Source organism: Scophthalmus maximus, chromosome 15, assembly GCF_022379125.1.
Source record: "Scophthalmus maximus strain ysfricsl-2021 chromosome 15, ASM2237912v1, whole genome shotgun sequence".
In the NCBI taxonomy this organism is placed as follows: domain Eukaryota; kingdom Metazoa; phylum Chordata; class Actinopteri; order Pleuronectiformes; family Scophthalmidae; genus Scophthalmus; species Scophthalmus maximus.
This window is the reverse complement of record NC_061529.1, coordinates 16109902-16132718: the sequence shown is the minus strand read 5'-3', so window position 1 is coordinate 16132718 and position 22817 is coordinate 16109902. Positions and strand designations below refer to the sequence as shown.

Below are 22817 nucleotides of genomic sequence, written 5' to 3'. Positions count from 1 at the left end.
TATCAAAGAGGAGCCTTTGTCTCTTTTGGATGCAGGCCATGATCTGCGCTGCACGGCTAAAAGGCAGGGCAGCAGAATAAAGTCAATGATAACCCCGAAGTCTATCAGATGAACCAGAGTGTTTTGAGGTTTAGGTGAAATTCTTGCCTTGTTTTCTCTGTTTCAGTGAGAATGAAATAACAGACAGGATGTGAAGTTGGGCTAAATATTTTAACAACGATTCTCCTGAAGGCTTCTTTGCAAAGAACTTGAATCCTCCTTTTTTTATTTCCCAGGTTCTCCTGGGCTGTCCACGGATCACAGCAGAGTATCATCCCCCCTCTTTGACAGTGGCGTTCACTTGAATGGAAACGGAAACAACACGGTAAGAAAGATAGATTTTTTTCCCGTGTCTAACGTTGATTGCGTTGTGGTTGGTACAGTGGTCTTTTTAGTTTTTAAAGGGACTAATCCTTACATATTGAATTCCAGCAGATCAAGCTAAAGGTATCAGGAGTTATGTTTAGTGGTTAAGAAGGTATGTGGTCAGAAATGATGCTGTATTTACAGAATAATCATGATCGCCTTGTAGATAAACTCATAATAAAATATCCTGACATACTGGCTCACATAACCGTTCAATAAATACCTTTAAACAATTTTTTGAAAATCACTGAAGTGGAACAAGGCCTACTGAATGTTGTGTATGGGAGGAGTTGGCTTTTCCATTAAGACTGCCACTGCCATCCATCTTGACAAATTACCCTCCTGCTCAATGAGCCTGTTCTGCATTGCCTACATGTACCAGAATGTATAGCGGGATAGGATTTCTCTTGTGAGTCATCTAGGTTTTTGTGTATGTATGTCTACTGCACGGTCGAGTCAGCTTCTTCTCATAAACAATCTCTGTACAATGGCCCTAACAATTCCTAACAAGACAGGGAGGCTCAGGCGGATCAGCCGGCAACTTCATCTGGCTTCTCTAACTGGGCGTGTTCAGCAGCTGTACCTCAGCCAAGGCTGCCAGCTCTAACTCATAGGTCTGACTGCATTCAAATGGAAAATGTTTGGAATCTTGTTTGATCTTCATCAGAACACACCTAGTGGTTGGTATTTTGCAAATGCGTGTGCCAAGTTCTTAGGTTATATGTCGTCTATCAACATACATGGCCAGTGGCAAATATGCTACGTACGTACAACTTTTATGCTGTGTTTATGTTGTGTGGTGCTGCTGCTAATAGACGTAGGGCCTCATTTATTCAGAAAGAATACGTTGCCTCCGAAAATAATCCAGCCGGCGATTACGTTTCCTACAGGAAACGTTAGCCGTTGCAGTTTTTTTGTATCAAGAGAAAGAAGATAGTGGAATCTGATTCTTTTTACATATCACAGTAGGAAAAGGCACAGGTTATAATGAATAATGGTAGGCAGGAGTTCCATATAGCCGCTTCAGTGCATGCTGCCTCACTGCAACATGGCCGTGTCTTACTGGAACTTAGCCTTTGTTAATGAAAGAAGCCTTTCTTTACAAGTCACATTAAATATGATTATTGGTTTTGTCTTGGGTGATTAAATTGGCCAATACATGAATAAATGATGTAGAAAAGATCTGTATTCATGTTTCAAGTTTATTTTCAGTTGAATTCAAGTTCTACATATTTTGTTGGATTTGTGTTTTCATTTGTATTTACAGTTATTCATCCTAAAGTTCACGGTTTAATTGTAAAATAGAAAGCCTTGAATTACATTTCATAAGGGTTTGATGATGACATCTTGGAAATCCATTTTTTTACCCAATGTGACATTTTTTTATTCCAGTAAAAGTCAGACAGAATTTGTGGCGTATGTGTGCTGAGACATTGGAGGTGTCGGAAGTAAAATAGCAAAAAAAAAAGGTTTGTGCGTGATTAGTTATAGCAACGTAACATGCGTTTTCATTAGAAGTATGTAATGAGTAACTGATTACATTGTTCTCGTGACTTGCCTCTGACGGGGCTTTTCAAAGACAGAAAACATGACCCTAACCCTCGAAAAACACCAAGTAAGCAGAGTTTTTTCGCTTTTACAGTGAAGAAAGTCTCATGCTGTCATCGTCCCACACTCCCACCCTGCCCTCACGTTGATGTTAGCAGCTGACCCAGAAAAAAAACAAGAGCAGTTTACAGTGAACCTCACTGCGTTGGTGACCAGATATCACTTAGCACTGCAGGGCAGCGGGAACTTTAACACGACTAACCGAATGCTGTTCATCGGCTACGGAGCCTCTCTGTGTTTTTCATTCCAGTTGGCTCAGCAGGACTTATCACGAGCCCGGCAGCGGCACTATCAGCAGCAGCCTGAGGCCGCTGGGCATCTCTATGTGGACCGTGGCTCATGCAAATCTGCTTTGACTTTGACATGTTAATAAACGTGCAGTAATCCATAGCGTCCTCTGCGCATTACATACTGGGACGGTGTTTGTCTGTCCACAATGTGGCTCCGAACCCCCCATAGCCAACTGGTGCGGAGCAAGTTCCCCTGAAAATTCAACTTTTCTCAGCCAAACTCTCCCCTGTTGTTCTTCCACCCATCAATGATGTTAAAACAGTCCGTCAGGAGGGTGAGGGAAGTGAACTATGGTGTTAGCAACAACCATGATGCAGTGAATATTGGAAAGTTTTGTATAAATATATATATATATATATGAATCCCTGTTATTCCTATGACTGACTTTTTAACAAGTCCAAGCAAACTGCTCCTTCATTTGTTGATGCACCCCTTATGAAGATTGTCTTATTCAGTGGGATATGGTTCTTTTAATTTATTAATCTTAATCATACATCTGCTACATAATGATATATGAAATATTCCCTCTGATAAGGTGGCACTGATTTGAACCATTTCGCCCTCTCTTCCAAATCTATTATTCACCAACGTGCAGTTGATGGCCCAGTTTCGATCATATGTTGATGTTGAACCGGTCCTGTGTTCCTGGCTCTCCATGAAAAGTGGAAAAAATGCATGTAGTGAGTTATCACTTTGCAGAATTATTAGTTCCCATCTGATATGTACAGCCACAGGATCATGGGTGATGTCTTCATACTGTAGCAACAAAGAAACACCAGTTGGTTCTGTGTCATCCCACTAAACAGAATAAGGTACAGTCACTTCATCGCCTTTATTAAGAGAACAAATTCAGCACTGGCTTCCAAACACAATGACGTCCTTCACAGGTTAATCTCATAACGACCAGGTGTATATCTGTCAGTGCATACAGTAGATGGAACTGTGTTGCTGCACACATTTCAGGCTAATTAGGGCTTGAATGTGCTGTAGAGCTAAACGTTACACACTGAGCATAATGAGGGGTAATAATTATTTCCCCAAAGCCAGTGTTCTATTAGCGAGCTTTCAGAAAATTGCGAATTAATATGGTAATCCATAATGAGAAGAGGAGCCGTAAAGACTGGATCTTTGGCTCCTCGTTTCAACATGAATTATTCAGGGAATGCATGAAGGACAGCAGGTGGCCACTTTACCCTTTCGCAGATAATCTAGATTTAAAGTGTTTCCATTTGAATCCCGGGCAGGAGCCGGCGAAGACAAAGCATCCTTGTGCCTGCAGGCGCTTTGCGTCGTCTTCATCTCTTTCAGTTATCAGAACGTGCACATGGTTTATCTAAGGAAGTGGAAAAAGAAAAAACAGACCCTGACACATGCCTTCCTATTTGCAAAAACATGATATGACATGGTATGACCCAGTGTGACATACCAGGTCAGCAAGCTCCGGCACAGATTACATTTAATTCTCTCATTGAAAATTATGTGAGAAAAAAGGGTTACCCGGGCGTTTTCCTAACTCCAGACATAGTAATTAAGAAAGCGAAAAAGACAAATGGCACGAACTGGTCTGCATTTAATTTTTTGCTCATCTCAAGTTCGATTCTTCTTGCCCTCACAAATAAGGACTATTATGAGAGTGGTTGTTTTTGTCCTCAGTGCAGTGTGATTTGTGAATTCACTCTAATGTTAATAGTAGTATAATGATTGGTAGATGAGTCGATTTGCAGCAAAGTAGAGCAACCAACATATTTTTTTTCTTTTCCAAAAGGAAAAAAAAAATTTACATCAAGCAACTCAGCATCATATGAAATAGTCTGTTACATGTAACGTGAAAGAAGAAGTCACTTGTTAAAAAAAAACAACATTCAGACGTAACACCCAATTTTGCAGGTCCACTTAGGCATTTTAGCCTCTTCACTTAGTCAGGAACCCAGGAAAATGTTTCCACATGAATGGTAACGTTGCTCTGTGTCTGCTGAATTTATGAATATGCAAATGTTTGCCAAATCAGCTTCCAAAAAAAAAAGATGTCAGTGAAAATGCAGTGCTTTAGCTCTTTTTGCTGTCGCCAAGTGGCAAAAAAAATCAGTTAATAATGCTTCAGTCACTGTTGCATCTTTAAAAACTGCCACCGATAGTTTGCTGTTTCAGAAAGTCACTACAATTTCCTAGACAAAAGAATATAAATGTTGTGGGCCTGCGACCCAAAAAATGTATTTGTATTTTTTTCCGCACAGCCTTGGCTCTGTAAACTGAAATCACAACAACTACTGTATGCGTTGCATCGATGAAAAAGACATTCATGATCACCAGAGGATAAACCTGCCCCGCCTTCCGTGCATAGACTTTTCCTGTAGCGCCACCATGAAGTCCACTTCTTTTTTAATCAGAAGAATTAACACCTTGTTTTCTGCATGTCTGCCTTTCAGTTAGACCTGTACTTTGCTTTCAATAAAAAATTATCTTCAAAGGAGATAATGTACCACACACTTAGATCAAGAGGCAAACTACTTGTTGTCATGTGTCACTGTCCCAGTGTCAGCACTTGTAAAGTTAGATACGAGCTGTGCACCAAAAAAACTATCACTGCGATGAAATGCCCTTGTCTGAGAATAACTAATAATACTAATCAATGCTGATGCATAATGAATAATGTTGGATACATTTTTCTTAAATCGTGGTCTTAATGGTAAGGTATATATATCTATTCATGAGAATGTCATATTTGACAAATGTACAATCATGGCATTTCTTAAGTTTTGCCCTCAAAGTATTCGCGGACATCTTTTCTTTCTGTTTTCCATCTCCTCATTATAGAGCCAGGTGCATTGTCAGTGTGATCCAGTCTGACAGCATGATGGCTTTACATTTCCTGCCACCTCGCCCACCTCGCTCCTCTTGAGAGTTAACTAAAGCATTTTGTTCTGGGTTGACGTAAATGGAGCGATTATAATTTTGGTCGGGAACGTAGTAATTACTGGCGCGGAGCTGACAGGGGTCTGCATGCGACACGTTGCAGTGAAGCATTGATTTGCAGCTCACTTTGCCAAGGCGCTCCGCTTTTCTCTGCTGTTCACTCTTGACTACCTTTCACCCACTGGCTATTTTAATGCTCTGCTAATATGTTCAGCCTTCCATTTGAACTACTGTACCTCCTTCGCCCTGTACGGTACCTCCCCTAACTGTGCTGTGTGCATAAGGCTACAGGGGCCACACCAGAATTGTTTTGTCTTGCACTGACGGTCTTTGTCTGCAGGAATTATTTACTGTTTTAATGGAGCTAAATCTGCACTCATTTGATCCCCAAGCTACTCACTCATTAGAAATTGTTTAATACATCTGTTCTTTATTAAGAAATAAAAGTCTTCCAGCTACCAAAGCCTTTGTCAACACATTGTGCTTCTGGACCGTAATAATTTTTTTGATGCACTAGCCTCAGTCTCTGTCGGGGGCTTCATTCAACCTTTGAATTTTGAATGATCTTTTGGGGGTTATGAAACCTTTTTATTTCACCATGCCTGAAATGAGTCATTGATTAATAATGCTCCTTTATGAATCGTGTTGCAAGTTCTGAACTAACCACGTGTGCTGTGCACGATATCCAATTCTAGACCTCACAAAGAACTATTAAATAATAAGATGCCCTCTCCCCGGCTTCATCAAAAGAAATCTCTCAGATCTGAACTCGCTGCTTTTGAGTGTGCGCTGGTTACTGCTGTACTCAAACCATCTAAACCTTGATTCTGATTCAGTTTCAGCAACGTTCTTGCGGTGGCTCTTGCCTGGTTCCGCTCGTATCCACGGTAACATCACCCAAAGAATTGTACACAATAATGGTGCATCTTCCAAGGTCTAAGGTTTTACATGAAGTTCCTCAAGGATCAGTAGTTGGACCCCTTTTGTTTGTCTGTACATCGTCAAGATGCTCGGACACGAATGATCACTCCTGTGCCGACAACCAGAATCTTAAATCCGTGTGTTGTCTGTCTCTATTTGTTCTATATATTTCTATTTTATTTTATTCCATTTCATAATATTCTAATTCTATTTTTTATTCTATTCTTATTCAAACCTGTACACATTCTGTCTTTGGGTTTCTGTAACACCTAAATCCCCCCCCTGGGGATCAGTAGGAGGATTATCTTATTTTATCTTATCTTAATCTGTCCTCTTGTAACTACTGACCCGCCCCTGTTTGTTAAAACTAACGATATGTAACAACTTCTTCATTTGAATACGATGACAACTGACATTTTCTCTATAAATCCACGATGGACTCAAAACCATACAGTCTACAATTTGGGAGCAGTTATCTCTTACTCCCGAGCCACAAGTGAAATGTCACCAGAATTGCCTTCTGTCGTCATGCGACGCAGCCCTTTAATCCAATTTACACACACACACACACACACTGCAATCCCTCTTCAGCCAGAATCTCTAGGAGATGTGGGAAGTTTGATCACACAACGAAAGTGTACAAGGCTCACTCAACTACAGTACATCTCCAGTCGTATCGCTCCATGTACTCCATCACATGATTTATGTTCTCTTGATGCTGGTTCTTTAATTCTTCCTAGACTTCACAAAACATCTTACAGGGGCAGAGTTCATTGAGCTTTCCGTCTTTGGCATATAGTCTCAGTGCAGATTTTGCGAAGCAGGCTCTGTGGAGAATTTCAAATGTAAGCCCCCCCCACCCCCCCATGCTATTGCCTTCCCCTCTTTTCTTTCTTTTTTGCAGATCCTCTCCCTCTATCTCTTTCTGTGTGTGTGTGTGTGTGTGTGTGTGTGTGTGTGTGTGTGTGTGTGTGTGTGTGTGTGTGTGTGTGTGTGTGTGTGTGTGTGTTAGTGTTAGTGTTCATTCAAGTTCAAGCAGCTGATATCCACATCCACAGATTTTTTACAGTTTTAACAGGTCATCAGATGCTGCCGTTGTGTCTCCAGCCGTTTGCTGCAGTCCGCTGTCCGGACCCAGACTGCAGGCTGCTCCAGCTATTCTCTCAAAACCTCAAAGGAAGCATTTCATAGAATATCACTCTGCCGAAAAAGCATTTGGTGGAGGAATTACCTTTTTTCTTCATTCATGAAAACGAATGAAAAAGCATTTGCAACAATATCGAGGCAATACCGACATTCTGGTCATCGTGACAACATGTTGATCTTGGTGAGGGACGTCCTCACTGTTATAGTGCAGCAACCCATGCTTGTAATTTCAGGTACATGCAGCCTTCAGGCCACTGTCAAAAAGCGAACTTCAGCACAGGAAGTCAGGAGTCTGACTGTGAGACTGAGAGACAAGCACACACTGACCTGTCTGTTGCTCGCATTTCCCACTCATTCTGATTCTGTTATGGAGGAGGAAGTGCAAAACACCGTGTGTGCAGCTTTCAAAAACATGCCCATACAACATTAACACTATTATTAGGGCCCGAGCTCCACTGACAAAGTCAGAGCGAGGACCCATTGTAATTGAGTGAATTATTATTAATAATAATAATATTATTATTATTGTTATTATTATTATTATTATTATTATTATTATTATTATTATTATCATTATTGTTATTATTATTCTGCAAAATAAATTACTAATTTGAGGCACTTAACAAGCTCCCACCTGCCCAAAAATTTGTACACACATCAGAACCTGTGAAAAATTTGATAAAATTGACATTTTAGGGGTCTCAGGCATCTTTATTATTGGTATTCCTATGAGCCAGGCATTTATAGAGTGCTTGTAAAAAGTATAATTGCCCCCGTGCATTTGCCTCAGTCCGAATCTCGTACTGCAGCTTCACTGTTTTCAAAACTCCATTAAAAAGAGCTCACAGAGACTCACTCCTGCCAGCGTCAATGTGATCCACCACTTTACGCAGCAAGTGGATCCCCCCCCCCCCCAAAAAAAATATGACTCCATAACTCAACAGCACTTGCAGCTAAGATCGTATCAGAACCACTTTCATTCTGTCATTGATGAATGTCAAGAGGCACTTACTGCTGGTCTGGTTTCATCCACTTTGGCTCCATTTTCTCTGGACGTGTGTGTGTGTGTGTGTGTGTGTGTGTGTGTGTGTGTGTGTGTGTGTGTGTGTGTGTGTGTGTGTGTGTGTGTGTGTGTGTGTGTGTGTGTGTGTGTGTGTGTGTGTGCGTGCGTGTGTGCGTTGTACTATAGGAAAAAATAGCTCAGCTTCTTTGTCAGCATCCTTGACTCCACTGTTATCTATTTTTGGTAACATTTATTAACTTTTTATGTTTAAGTATCTATTTGTGTTCTCCTCTGAGTTTAACTTTTACTCCCGTGAAGGCTGGTCTACTTATTTGTATTCAGAGAGCCAGCTGCAGTCAGAGAAGGAAGAGCTGCTTCTCCGGTGACAGCTAAGAAGGACTCAAGTAAATGAGCGAAAACAAATTCCAGCTTACCCTTTGAAAACCAAAGAAAAACCATTTGCCTCAGCTCGCTCGGTGTCTGTGAATTTTGGCTTTAACCGATGCATTTTAATTATTCACACATTATTAGAAATATCTTTTTTTCTTCAAGGATTCGCCCTGTGTATAAAATAAAATAAATAGATAAAATGAAACATGCCTACAATATTCGCCAGAGCCAAGGCTGAGATCATCAGATTGCTTGTTTTGTTGGTAATGTCCTGAAATATTTCCAATTCAATCCAGAGCTGACTCCTTTCTGGAATGCGCGACTGTAAAACCTCTGTGTCTGCATTATTAATAAATGGAAGACACGGTGATCCTGGTGTTGAAATTGTGGAAGTGAACTCTGGCCTTTAAAATTTGGGCGCAGAGTAAAACAACAGGATTCGAAAACACTTGAGTGCATTGGGTTATTTGGAACTTGAAAAAAAAGTGGTTAAAAAGTGATAAACAGTTGGACTGTGTATGGCCTTGGGAAAATTGATGATTTAACCCCTTTATCCCCCCCCCCATATGGCATAGTTGATAATAGCTCAGTTATAAAATCCTTCCGTACTGCAGGAGGGCTTTCCTGCATGTAACTGGTGGAACTGTTGCATCCAGGCCACATCCTCAATGATCAAAAGAAGCTCATCACATTGTTCATGTATTCCACGCAGGCTCCGTCGCCCCCTTCGCCCTCTGCGAACGAACCAAAGTATGAGAAACGCTGGCTGGATGCCGTCTCCCTGCCCTTATTGATGGCCAGGGTCTCCAGATACAAAGCTGGCACAGATAAATTGAGGTAAGTGTAATCCAGCATTATATAATTCACCTCTGAGGTGCACAGTTCACTGGGCACAGTTGTTGGCTTAGCAGGCACTTTTAATTTCGGCGGGAGGACGTTAATGCCAATATCTATGCACAGGCATAAACGGCTTAAAAGGTCACCCAAGCTGCGAGGCGCTGGGCTCAGGAGGTGTGACCGGGAAAAACACTGGTCAGATTTTTTCAAATGCGTGAGATTGTCATGCATGTTCTTTTTGTATTGATTTGTACAGTGGCCAAACTGTGGAACAGGATAAATCTGTCCGACATGCAGCCTGCTAACACACGGGGCTGAATCGCATTTACTTATTCCATTTAGTCATCATTTATTTTTCCCTCAGACTGTATAAACCATTTAATGCGGTTATGAATGGTTTTGTAATCTTTTGTTCATTCCATGGCCGTTTACAGCTCAGTTGTATATTTGTGCACTGCAAACTAATGACAGACCCAATTACAGAATTGAGATTAGGTCTAATTCATGACGTCTTCACACAATTGGTTTCATTACATGATATAATCTGTTCTCAATCTGACTCTAACATGATATGTTGGATTCAAAATGCACCAATACTAAAAGTTGTAGTACGATGGTACAATGTATTTTTTAGTGCTTGTGCCTATGCTTAAATATCTTTTTAGTTTTTGCCAACAGGGAGTTTAATGAAACATCTAATTTCAGTTTTTCAAATTGAGAAACTTGTTACCTTAACTCTGCTCTCCTTATCATTTCTTGCTCTCAAGCTGTAGTCGAAGCAGAAGTGTATGGTTGTGCAACTTGAAAATTGCACATAAATAATGATAACATGGTGAAAAATAGATAACGTAGTTCAGCTCGGCACAGTTGAGTAAAGATTTTTGTCAAACTTGGAGACCTAATGTCCAATGTCAAGCCCTGGGCAGCTGCAAAAGATAAGAAAATTGTATAAAAGTGCTTTACTCTCCCACAGAATGAATCCACAGAGGTCAGTCACGGCACAGCAGCTCCAGTTCAACAACACTTGTGTTGGGTTGATACTCAAATGCAAAGCTTCAGGCCTTCATTTGTTCAAGGCTGATTAAAAATTAAACTTTGTTAAACCTAACCATCAATTGCCAAGTTACTATGCAATTAATTTAATTACGATAACAATAAAATTTAAAATATACTTTTGAGACACTAATTGAGTGTTTTCACTTACTTGCAGCCCGATACATTACAGAGGTTAATGCTTAACTTGACTACATTTAAGTGACAATTATTTTTTACCAATTTAAATTTTATGTCCATCAAAATAGTTAATAGTATGATGTGTTATTACAGTTTGATGACAACCAATGACATCATTTAAGAACTGTGTAATACATTAATATTAATGATACAACAATACATCACTTCAGAATGGCCCACTGTATTTTTTGTACCTTTTGTTTTGAATAATTTTGCAGGTTGCTTTTAGCTTAGTTAATACTTTTTCCACCAATTAATATAAATAGATACTGTTGGTGCCTACGGTCTAAGTAATTTCACTGTATGTAATATAATCATGAGATTAACTCATACTGACGAAAATATGGGTTAATAATCTTTCACAGTTAATGCATGCCTTTTAACACATCCAGTGGAATATATCGGTACCTTAAAGTAATATTTGTTTTCTCAATATTAATTTTTGTGTCGCAGCAAGGGTGCAGTTTGTCATTTTAGAGAATAAGTATTTGTCTTCTCCTTAGATGTAAATGAAAAGACTGGTTCACTCCTTTGAGTCCTTCAGTCATTAATTTGACAACATAGCATAATCTGTAGTATATTAACAAGTGTCTCGCATTTGTTTTTATCTCTGAACATGGATAGAAATATTTGTGTGTAAGAATATTACTATCCAAATTCTGTCAGATATTTAGTCCCATCAGCAGGCTGATGGCTGGTGAGTGTGAGTGAAAATATTGAAGAAATTAATCGAGGAGATTTGGAACTAAGTCACATTAACCATAATAACCCAGTGATGAATCGGGAATGGCAGGGTTCACGCCAGTGAGAAGCCCTGCGGGCTGAGAACACGTCAATATCAGAGCTTACTGTGCAAATCGTGCCGAACATGGGTACATCAGAATGCACAAATACTGAGTAGATCAATGTGGATGGTAACAGATAAACAGCGGTGAATCCTTGACTTGGTCTCAGAGGAACATGGTCAGACTTACTGTATGTTTGTCAGGTTTGATCAGTTGTGATAATCCTTTGCTACTGTTATGATCTATGACAAAAGTGATGTATTTTCTATTTAAATGCATAATCATTTCTCACTTTATTAGAAGAGTTACAAACTGCCACTCCAGGCTCATGTGACTATTCCTTAAATACTGGACATCCCACTTTTTTATGGTTGCATTTACCATAAACACAGTTGAATTCAAATTAATGAGTGTTTGTGTGAAATATGCATAAAGTTTTTAAACTCTTGTGTGTATTTAAGTTTGAATTGGTATTGCATTTTTCATTAAGCTCTGCTCTGTTGACACAAATGACCAAACGCTTTTCCATACCTCTTAGTCACAAATCAGATGTGGATTTTAATTTTCTTCAGCAAATTAATTGAGTAACAAGATCTATAACACCAAGTTAATCTGTTTTTTTTCTTTTTGAATTAATTAGAAATCATGTTACCACTTTCAATGCCGTGATGCATTGCATTGGGACAGATTCGCAATCAGCATGATGAGGAATAACATCCTAAGTTTAGTTAACAGTTGCAGCTGAAGCCTCACTCCCATGGGTCCATTTGTTGACCTACTTTTATTTGTGGAATGCTGGACTGTGAAAAGGTTCAAACTTTCTGAATGTTTCAGTCACCAGGGTATTGACATGGTGCATACAGGATTAGGGTTAGCGCACCTATAAAATCCACAATTCATTCCTTGTTGAACGCTGCCGAGGCTGGCCAGTGTTTCCACTCCTCCTTCCAGCACCAGGAGCTGACACAAGTGCTGATGTGAAGGTGTTGTTCACTTTCTTGTCCTCATTTAATGTTGATGTGGACTCGTGTTGTTTATTTCATCTGGAAGGTTATACAATATTCTATTGATCCTTGGTAGTACATACACTCCCAGTTGGGATGACAGAAATATTTTCTCCGAGTTTTTCTCTTGATTGCCTAATTTAAATCCACTGCACTTGGGGGAATTGTCCTTGTGTTTTTCATGTTGGAATAAAAAAGGGAATCTGAAAACAAGGCCAATGCGGATAGCTGACAGGCCTCGTTCCTTTCCTTTGCCCACTTTTCACTGGCTAGTCTAAGGTGTCAGAGGTACTCGGCCTGACAGTGAAGTATTCTCAGCCTGTTTTTAAAGATGTCAGCAGGGATGTATTAGAGGGGGAAGGAAACTTTCGAATGGATAGGGCTTTGCCTGCCACACTGTGTTACTGGTTGCTTTCATGTCAGAAAAACGAGCAGTCCTTTGTGTAGCGTCATGCCATTCAGTGGCAATATATATACATTTGTTCATTTTGTATTCCTCAGGATTTCAGTCTCAGACAACAAACGCTCCTTGTAAAACTGAAATTGTCAGAAATACAACAGAGGAGCAACTGGTGCATCCATTGCAACAAACAAATGACTCCAAAAGAAAAATCTCAAAAGCAGATCCAGTTGCTTTGTAGAAGCGTTTTTGATGAACGATCACAGGCAGCGCTAGCCGTGGTGTCAAACGCATTAGTCTTTCTGTAGCTGCTTCACAATAAAACTTTGTTCTGCTTCTATTTCTGATACTTCTTTGCTTCCAAGTTAGCACCCTAACCAGCTTGCCCCGGCACTAAAGGGCCCGTCTTTTTACTTTCCAATAGCAAGACAGTGTAGGCTATAGTGTCCAGTCTGTCATGAAGGAGAATAAGCGCAAGAGCCTGTCCTCCAACTCATACGACGAGCTATGTTGTTTTTGACACAGCGTATTACGACGCATGTGGTCTTTTTTAAAGGCCGCAGGCCTCTCGCTGCAATCATGTACACGGTCGCTGGAGGTCAGCGGTAGACCTGGCAGGTCCATCAAATTTGGGTATTGTCAGCCGGCCATGTCACCTTTACCATAACCATCAACTTTACCTTTACAAGCTCATCAACCATGTGTTGCTTTCGTATCTCCTGTCACCAGTAGTGGCTTTATTTTAGGAAGATATGGTCGTTGTTACCACATACGACGTAGTTCCTCGTATGAGTTGGAGGACTTGTTCAAATGCAAACAATTTCGATCACAGGAATGATATAACACTTTGATGATCTTGTCCTGTGTTTCTTTTCTTCTCTTTTTTTGGCCATATTGGTGTGACCAGTATCATAGATTTCACACTTGAAGTTGAAGTTGCATCTGTGCATTTCTTGGTATCAAAAGCAAACCTGTTACTCTCATTAATCACGCTGAAAAATGAAAGGCCTCAAAGCCTGCCTGTTTCGCTCGCCCATCGGGGGCCGCGGCACATTTTCCCCTCTTGCTGCCAGTCGCAATACAACTAACAGCTGGAGTCCTCTCAGCCCCCGTACATCCTTTGCGTATTGCCATGCGTGTTGACTGGGTGATATGTCTCTGCTTTGTCTCAAAGGATTTATTACTGCCATGTCAGCAGCCAGGACACAATAATTTGTGCCGCAGGGAATGCTGCAGATGTATGAAAGAAATCACACTCTGCAGATCCCATCTCTGGGGAGGATTTCTGTCCTGCTCAGTGGAGGCGGAAGGGCTTTAGCAGCTCCTCTTGACAGGGCCGTGTTCTCCTGACATTGATGTGCCGGCTGTCCACTCCTTTGATTAATCTCTTGGTTTGGAGCTCATTGCACTTTCATCCCTCCCCGCATTTCCCCCATTGCTGCACAGACTCAGAGGTTCCGCATTAACTGAAAGGAGTCCGACCGATGCACTGAAGAATTCTGCGTCATCTGTTGCTCACTTGTTCTCCGCAATGGTAGAGATATTTTAACCCATTTTTGCTGGTTTGGAAGATGAAGCATTCCAAAAAAGAATTATGAACATCCATTAGTGATTCTTTATAGTGGTACAAATCATAGAATTAAGCTCATTTGAGTCAGACACTGAAATGATTCACAGTATAGCCTTGTTAAATTAGTCCAGTGAAAATCACTGCCTGGAGAGCCACGGAGTCCGTACACAGGCAGTGGAACATACGATTTTAACAAGCTTACTGCGGATACAGTATGAAAGTCATGCTCACCAGAGGATTTGCTAGGAATGCTGACTCTGTACCGCCTAACCTCGAGGAACTGCTGTGTGGATAAGTTCGGGAGACCTATTAGGTTTGGATTTCCTTCTTCGTACTGCGCATTCAACGCCCGTCTATTGTTCCTCTGAGGCGTTACCTCACGTATACCACCGCAACATCTCCCCTGCTTCTCACGCAACAATTTCTTCAAGCCTTTTAGAACCCCCCCCCCTAAAATGGCACGAATGGGAAGCAAAGAGAACGAGCTTCCGTGTTCAGTGACGACCATCTCTGAGGATAAAAAGTGTCGGCAGCGTGCGGACGCAGTGAAATGAAGTGTCAGAAAGTATCACGTTCTGCTGATGAGTGTGATCTCTCTGAGGTGACCTCATCAACACCCCATCAACAGAGAAGTTTAATTGTGTCAGTAAAGCAGTGCGCTTAACCCCCCAGGCACGCCGAGGGGATGATGTGCTCAAAAGATGCGGGATACAAAATGATGTGCTGTTCAAAAAAAATAAATAAGTAAAATCCGCGTTTCTTGCTGCAAATGCTTTGTGAAGGGTAATTTTCTCAGTCTGAACTGTAAGGGGAATTATTTTGACGTGTCTCAGCCAGTTTGGGAGTGTCAGGAAGAGGGCCCTCTTCACTTGTGCTACTTGTTTTTTTCTTAATTCTAATTCATCACAGCTCTTTATTATAGCCACTTCCCTCAAATTTTGTGTAATGAGTTTCCCTTCTCCGGCTTTTTCTTTTGGGAAACACACTTGCTTTCTGGAGGAGAGTTGGAAAAAGAAAATTTACATCAATTCATCTATGGGGGCAGCCAGCAACCTCTTAGCTTATTTCAGCTTATCCTAGTTGAATTTGGCTTTGCATAAAGACTGACCACAAGGGGAAGCAGCTAGCTCGGCTTCCTACAAAAAATGAATTGTGGCGCAAATCCAAGATCTAGTTCGCCACATAACTTCCTGTGAAAGGGTTGAGTTTGCGCTTTTTACGGATTTTACCAAACAAGTCGTAACATTTCATGATCAGTGAGCTCCAGACATTTCCCCGTCCTTTATGCTCAAGTAAGCTGACCTACTGCTGGCACTGGCGGTATTGATCTTCTCTACCTCTTTCCAAACTATTCCTTTGAGCTTTTGACCTCAGTGTTCATGTGCACGCCCACACTGTGGAACACAGCCGACTTCAGTCCATGTTCCCTTTTAATTAGAGCCATTAGCTCTACTTTTTTTTATAGAGGCATTGAATTAAATTCTGAAAACTGTTGCACGCTCACCACCAAAAAAAGATATTGTTATTGGGCAAATATCTCCACAAATATGACCAACGTTGCTCACGACATGTAAAGACTTTACAGATGCCTCTTCGGAGCATCTGCGTCGGAGATATTTTTATAATTAGCTGTCATCAGGCACATGAAAGAAGCTCATAATGCAGAGATACAAGTCTTGCAGCGGAAGTACAGCAGAACTTTGTGCAAAAGAAAATCGCCTTCAGTGGTCCACAGTACTTCTAACTTTGACCTCTGCGTTCCTCCAGGTCCAACTGTTTTGAAGTGTTCGCCTTGGATGGAGCCAGCACCAATATTCTTCAATTTTGCACTGCAGCAGAAAGCACCGACTGGCTCCAAGCAATATCCTCGAATATCAGTGACTTGACACAAGAAAACGTGAGTCCATCTCTCAAATATTTAAGGCTTTTGGTGGGATATCGACGTCGGTCTTTATTGAACACAAAGGTGAGATTGAAAAGCAGTGATTGTCGGATGTTTGTGATCATTTGACGTTTGTAAAAACCTGATTGGAATCAGGTATATTGTATCATGATGTATGTGATTAAATATACATGGTTGTTTTAATTTGACCAAATGGGCAGATTTTGGAATCACAAAATCTCAGGCAGTGATGTTTTTTATTATCCACGTAGTAGACAATGTCATCTTTACAAATTAAACATTGAAACATGTAATAAATATGTTTGGCCCACATGAGCTTCATGTTCTCTCTCCGCTCACAGACCACATAATCGCAGGCTTTTAATAGACCCTCCCTGACAATCACTCACTGAGTCACAGTCTGCCGACACACAAAAACCAGGCTCTCTCTCTCCCATCTGATCAATGACTGCTAAGTAGTTCATTCGGCATGTGCACTTCTCAGCCATTTCCTCCTATTTCACTTTGATTATCACACTGATGCTGCAATGCATTTTTGGTGAGGATGCAGACGCACCATGCCCCCGTGCTCGTCGACTGCGCAGCCGCTTCTATTTAAAAAAAAAAGAAGAAGTGATTTACTCGTACCTGCATCACCTAATTACGGACGTGGCGTGTGATTGCTAAATGGCCAATCAGGATGTAATTGTGTTCCCGCTTTGGGAGAGGGCAGAACTTTTGTTTGTTTTGAATGACCCACAACCTTTAAATTGTTGGGTTCCCTCACGTGTTTTGCATGTGGATGACATGACCTGATGTTTGTTTGATGTTCCTTTAGAGAGACTAAAACTAAGAAATACAGATGCCAATGTTTCCTTCCAAAGAAAAACGCATTTTGAAACATCCTACGAGACATATTCTTTTGTCATAGATCTTTATGGTCTTCATAGATTATTTTTTTTCAGTGGAACAAAAAAATGGTTAAATCACAGAAGACGCACAAGTTAGAAAAAGATCAAATTTGTTATTGAGAAAAAACAACTGAGTGTTTATTTTCAAACTCTCCTTCAGTGGTCCTGCATTTTAAAGCTCTTCACAACCGCCTCAGCACTGTTGATGTCCGCTTCCCAGGATAGTTAATTAAGCAAAATGTAATTCTTTTATGACATCCTGATGGCTGCGTTGGCTAAAGCACATTACATTTTTGTGTGTGACATCCTGGCTTGAATCTGACAGGACGTTGCGTATCATCCCCCAGGCTTTTTTTCTTGTTTTTTTGCTTTGCTGTCAACTTCAAACTTCTCTCTTCACCTCATTTCAGTCATCTGAAACCCTTATTATTAGGCAATAACAAGCTGCCGTTTTCATAGTTTTAGTCTCTCTAAAGGAACACCCGACAAACGTCAAGTTATCCTCATGACGACTGTCATCCACATGAAAATCACATGAGGGAACCCGAGGGTGTCAGAGTCTATTTAAAGGTTGTAGGTCATTAAAACAAAAGTTCTGCTCCCTCCCAAAGCGGGAACACAATCACATCCTGATTGGCCATTTAGCAATCACACGCCACGTCCGTAATTAGGTGATGCAGGCACGAATTAATCACACTTTTTGAAGTGTGCGCAGTCGACGAGCACAGGCGCACAGCGCGTCTGCGTCCCGACCAAAAATGCATTGCATCATCAGTGTGATAATGAAAGGGAAATAGGAGGAGATGGGCGAAAAGTGCATGTGCTGAATGAACTACTTAGCAGTCAATAATTAGATGTGACAGAGGGAGCCTGTTTTTTTCAATGAGTGATTGTCAGGGAGGGTCTATTAAAACCCAGCGATTATGTAGTCTGTGTGAAAGGACATACGTATGATATAGCACATATGCTATACATCTTACATGTCAACTAAGTCCATCTTTGCCTGATCAAGGACAGAAACAAGTATTTTGTTTAGTTTAGTTTTTTCTGTTTTGTATCCTACCGCAAGGTAAATAGAAGTGGTTGTACAAAGTTCCTTTTGCGAAAGAACAAAACCAGTTGAAATGTTCCAAATGCAATACAAAAAAAATAGTTTTTCTCTCTTAAAAAAGTTTAATCCAGCCATGAAGCCATAATTCCCGGGTTAAATTTGGCGTTATGCTTCAATCAGTATAATGTTGATCGCAGAATGAAATATTGAAGACTCCTGTATTGGTTATGCTTAGATTTACCTGAAGATTGCATGTAGATTCATGAGAAATGTGTGTCACTCATCGCTGTCTCATCATTATTTCCTTTTCACTGTAGATAAAGATCATCAACAAATACTGTGCTTCAGATGACCAGGTATGCTGCCGTTGGCCTAACGTGATAAACCGATCTAACATATCTTTTGGAGAACCTATTCATTATTGTCACAAGCACAACGGTCCAATTATGTCACTGCCGTCACACCTTCGAATGAAATGGGATTTTTTTTTTTGATATGGTAGGTATTGGGCGGGGCCCCTCATCCAGTTCAGTGTTGATCTCTGCAGATTTAACTGTACGGCTGTTGCTGACGTGTCCCTCGTGGAGATGTCGTATGCATGTTCGGTCTCAGGCAGTTTGGAGTTTTTTTAAAATTCAGGGGTGTTGAGGTCCTCGGCAGCTGCTTGCTAGTGACCGTCGAAGTGCCGATTCTTTAGAACATCGTGGTCTTACGCACGGTGCAAGTGTTTCCATTTGTGTCCTCGGGTGTCTCGTCGGTGGAGATCCCTGTCGAGGCAACGCCCCACTGCAGGAAATGCTTATCCCCGGTTTACAGCTCTTGTAGCAGCTCTGCACTGTACTGCATATGGGTCAATATGCCAAATAAATACAACTATTCAAGCATAATAAAGCATTTCAACAATATTTTGGAAACACATCTTCATCGGCGAAGCTTCCACGGGCGATATTGTGACACACTGTTTGTCGCTCCAAGCAAAACGGCAGGAGTGAGAGGGTGTTTGCAGAGAGGAGTCGCGACCAGGAGATTTAGATTGGAGTGTGGCAAACGAGGCGGTGCAGTGCATACAGTACAGATATGCTGCTTCAAGCAGAGCAGAGAATCATCCCCAGTCAAACTGGTTGTAGAGCAAAGGTAAATTGTTGCAGTGCAGCCGAGACTGCAGCAGCACCTGTGCAGAGGGGGGTCATTTTAAATGTATAATTTCAAAGCTGCATCCCTCTGGCTCTTGTTTAATTCATCTGCTTTGACACTGCACACTCAGGTTGTGTCCCATTGAGCAAGAACAGACTTTTACTGCACGTGTGTGTGTGTTTTTCCTTTTGTCCGTGTACATGTCCTCCTCTCCGTCTATGCAGGTTGTGCACATGGGCTGGTCGTGTGAAAGCCCTGAGGGCGGCCCCGCTGGTCTAAGTGCAACATTCAAGTTCCTGGCACTGAGAGGACCGTATTTTTATATCTTCAGAAGTCCCCCGGTAATTATTCTCTGCTCTATTCCTTGGGCGTTTTTTGGGGGCGGGGGGGGCACATTTCACTTTTCATTCAGATCTCCATGAAAGAAACTGTTTGATTTGATTTTACAGTTCATTAGAAAGGGTTTTGTCCGAAAGCTGAATCGTATCACACTAGGCCACACGACAAAGAATGTATCAATACCCTGGATTCAGTTCGCCATAGGAATTTGTTAAGGGCAGTTTTTCCATAAATTTGTTTTTGAACATAAGCAGTGTGAGGATTTTACGCTGCCGCTCACTGATCTGTGACTGCCCCCCTCCCGGCCCCCCAACCCGCACTGAGCTGCATGGGTTTTTGTCTTTGAAAGCAAGTTGGCAGCCTTTGTAAAAATACTGTACCCTTCTGTTGTGAGACGACAGGCATGCAGCAACCGCTGATGAGTCTATATTTGTTATGATCGTTGCTGACAGCAGTGACACAAGAGAAGTAACACTTATGACATAACAGGTCATTTCAATTTTTACGCAATGATTTATCAGCAAGTTTGGGTGCCTTTTAGAACTTTAGGACTCTGGTGGTTGAAGTAGTATTAATCAATCAGTGAAATCTACTGATCCGGTGTTTGATTGGACTGAACATCTGTATGTCATGATTTATTTGCATATTGAGCACACTTTCATTCATTCACAGATTTAAACTAAAAATAAGTTCACCGATCCCAGTTGGCGGTTTGAGTCCCCCAGCCCCTGTGTTAAAGCGTCTTTGAGCAAGACGCTGCACAGGAAGTTCCCCCGGATGGGTCAGGCCGGCACATTTGTAAGGGTAGCGCTCAGCCAATTTGACGTGTGAGATTGTGTGTGTGAATGTAAATGGGAGGCAAATGGTTTAACTCTCTGGATAAAAATGGAGCCGTTCACATTTTACACGCATCCTGTCCCTAGCGGGCAATGTGACTGAACGCGAGGCGAAGGGGCTTAAGGTGCCGCCGAGACAGTCTGCGCAACAGATTAATGTGTTTACAAGACTGAACAGCTGCCAAAACTGCATGATGATTAATATTACCAACAGACATGATTGTACAATCACAGGAGCCGCTAAATGCAACTCACGAGCATCATCAAAGCATGAGCAGTAGCCCCAGTCTCAGTCATGAATGCCATCAAGGATATTATAGTCTCCATAACTCCGTTGTTTCAATGCAAAATAGAAACCAATGTAGTAACATATGTACCATAGCAAATTGGTTTTTTTAATGCACATGCAAGTGCTGATAGAGCTGGACTGTGGCTTCTGATGGACAATCTACTACTTAGAGCAGTGTATCTCTCTGTATGTGTGTGTGTGTGTGTGTGTGTGTGTGTGTGTGTGTGTGTGTTCCTGAAAATGAACCAATGTCGTCATTTTAACAGCTCACCCCTAATAAAGATAATCATAATAGCCACAGCTATCAAATGGCCCATAGCTTAGTCACATATTAATATAACCCGGGAGTTTGCAACAATCTTTTTTTAATTTCACTCTCAGCAAGAAAGCAAGTGTGTTCAAGCATATTTCCCCAAAATGTCAAACTAAGGGCTTTTATAAGATGAGCTTTCTCGGGAGATCTGCGACACGGCGCTCACAGGGTAGAACAGCCCCGACCCCGCTCTTCGATAAGCCACTGACACCAGCCTCTTCGGTCGGAAATTAAGTGCTTTGTCTGGCCGGTATAGTGCTGGCGCGTTATTCGCGTTGTACTGCGTATCTAGGCGTAACGTAGGTCGACGTGGATTAAGCACCTGCCGGAGGCCAGTGCATTTCGTCTGGAGTGCCGTCTCCTCCAGTCGCCCCCCAGTCTCCAACGCTGCCCGGCAGGAGACTTTGCATTCCAACGGCACATATTGACGATTTCCCTCTATCTACATCGATGCTGTGTGTAAGATTACAGCTGGTCACTCAAACCATCAAACAGCCGTGTGTGTGTGTGTGTGTGTGTGTGGGGGCGGGGGGGGGGGGGGGGGTGGTCTTAGGCTCTGCCTGGGGTATCGCCACGGCAAAGAGACGACTATCACTGCGGGAGGGTTTTTCGGCGCGACTGTAGGGGTTATCTGTATCGCTGTATATGTCGGCTATGTTCTGTACGAAAGTTCCCCAAACTCTTGATAAATTTTAACCACAGCCGGAAGGTATTTTGTTTACAAACCTGAAACTGCACCGACATTGAACCTCTGCCTGGGAGACTCGTTAAGATGACGGAATGGTCCTTAATGAATCCTATCTGGTCCAAATGTTGTCCAAGTGCCGCAGGAAATGTCACTGATGTCTCCCTTTCACCGGAAACACGCCACAGGCAGAGAATGCAAGGGTTTTTTTCTGATGCGGAGTCAAAAGTTGAGGCGAAACTAAAAGAAAAAATATAACCGGAGTCTCGGAGCGGTAAACTCAACCTGAATGCAGAGTCGTCTCAAGATGTAGGCCAATCAAGTGCGACCAACAAATCATGTCGACGAAGGTGTGATAGTCAGAGGTGATTCTTGAGAGGACAGATGAGTTTCATCTCCGGTAGGGAGATTGAATTCAGACATCTTTACCATGACCTTGACCTGTAACCTTGAATCTTCTTCCCTAGAAGTGAAGGCAGCCCATGCATGACGCATATTCACCTAACATTGTCCACACTTGGAACATGCTACACATAGTCAATGTAAAATCTTAATAACAAGGTGTCAGGGGCGGATGTCTTCAGCCGTGATTTTGTAGGATCGTCTTAAACTTCTTGGATGCATTGAGTGGAGCGGATTGAAAACTACTGGATGCATCATGCAGCCCGTGGATCGTGAAATGCCAAAGAGACACATGCGCTTCAATAAAGCACGCCCTGCAAAAGAAAAGTGTACCGAGCGGCGTCTTGTCAGTGTCGCTTAGTGCGTATGAAGATAAGCTTGCCGCTCTGTGTGGCATACTGCGAACTGTGATCACAGCCGTGCATATTTAACCTGGGGTTATTAGAATCGCAGCTCTAATAACTCCTTC

The 22817-nt window shown here is 41.8% G+C and overlaps 1 protein-coding gene across 4 annotated transcripts in view; it reads left to right on the top strand.

The window, feature by feature from the left end:
• Window positions 1–22817, top strand: part of sntg2 (syntrophin, gamma 2) — an 81776-nt gene that overhangs the window by 23442 nt on the left and 35517 nt on the right. For 3 of the 4 annotated variants that reach the window (XM_035611093.2, XM_047327274.1, XM_035611096.2), the window contains exons 8-12: window positions 276–364; window positions 9390–9514; window positions 16274–16403; window positions 18668–18706; window positions 19709–19825. In XM_035611093.2, the coding sequence (XP_035466986.2) occupies window positions 276–364; window positions 9390–9514; window positions 16274–16403; window positions 18668–18706; window positions 19709–19825 (500 nt within the window). The remainder of the gene's footprint in view (window positions 1–275; window positions 365–9389; window positions 9515–16273; window positions 16404–18667; window positions 18707–19708; window positions 19826–22817) is intronic. The other variant, XM_035611094.2, reaches the window with a different exon arrangement.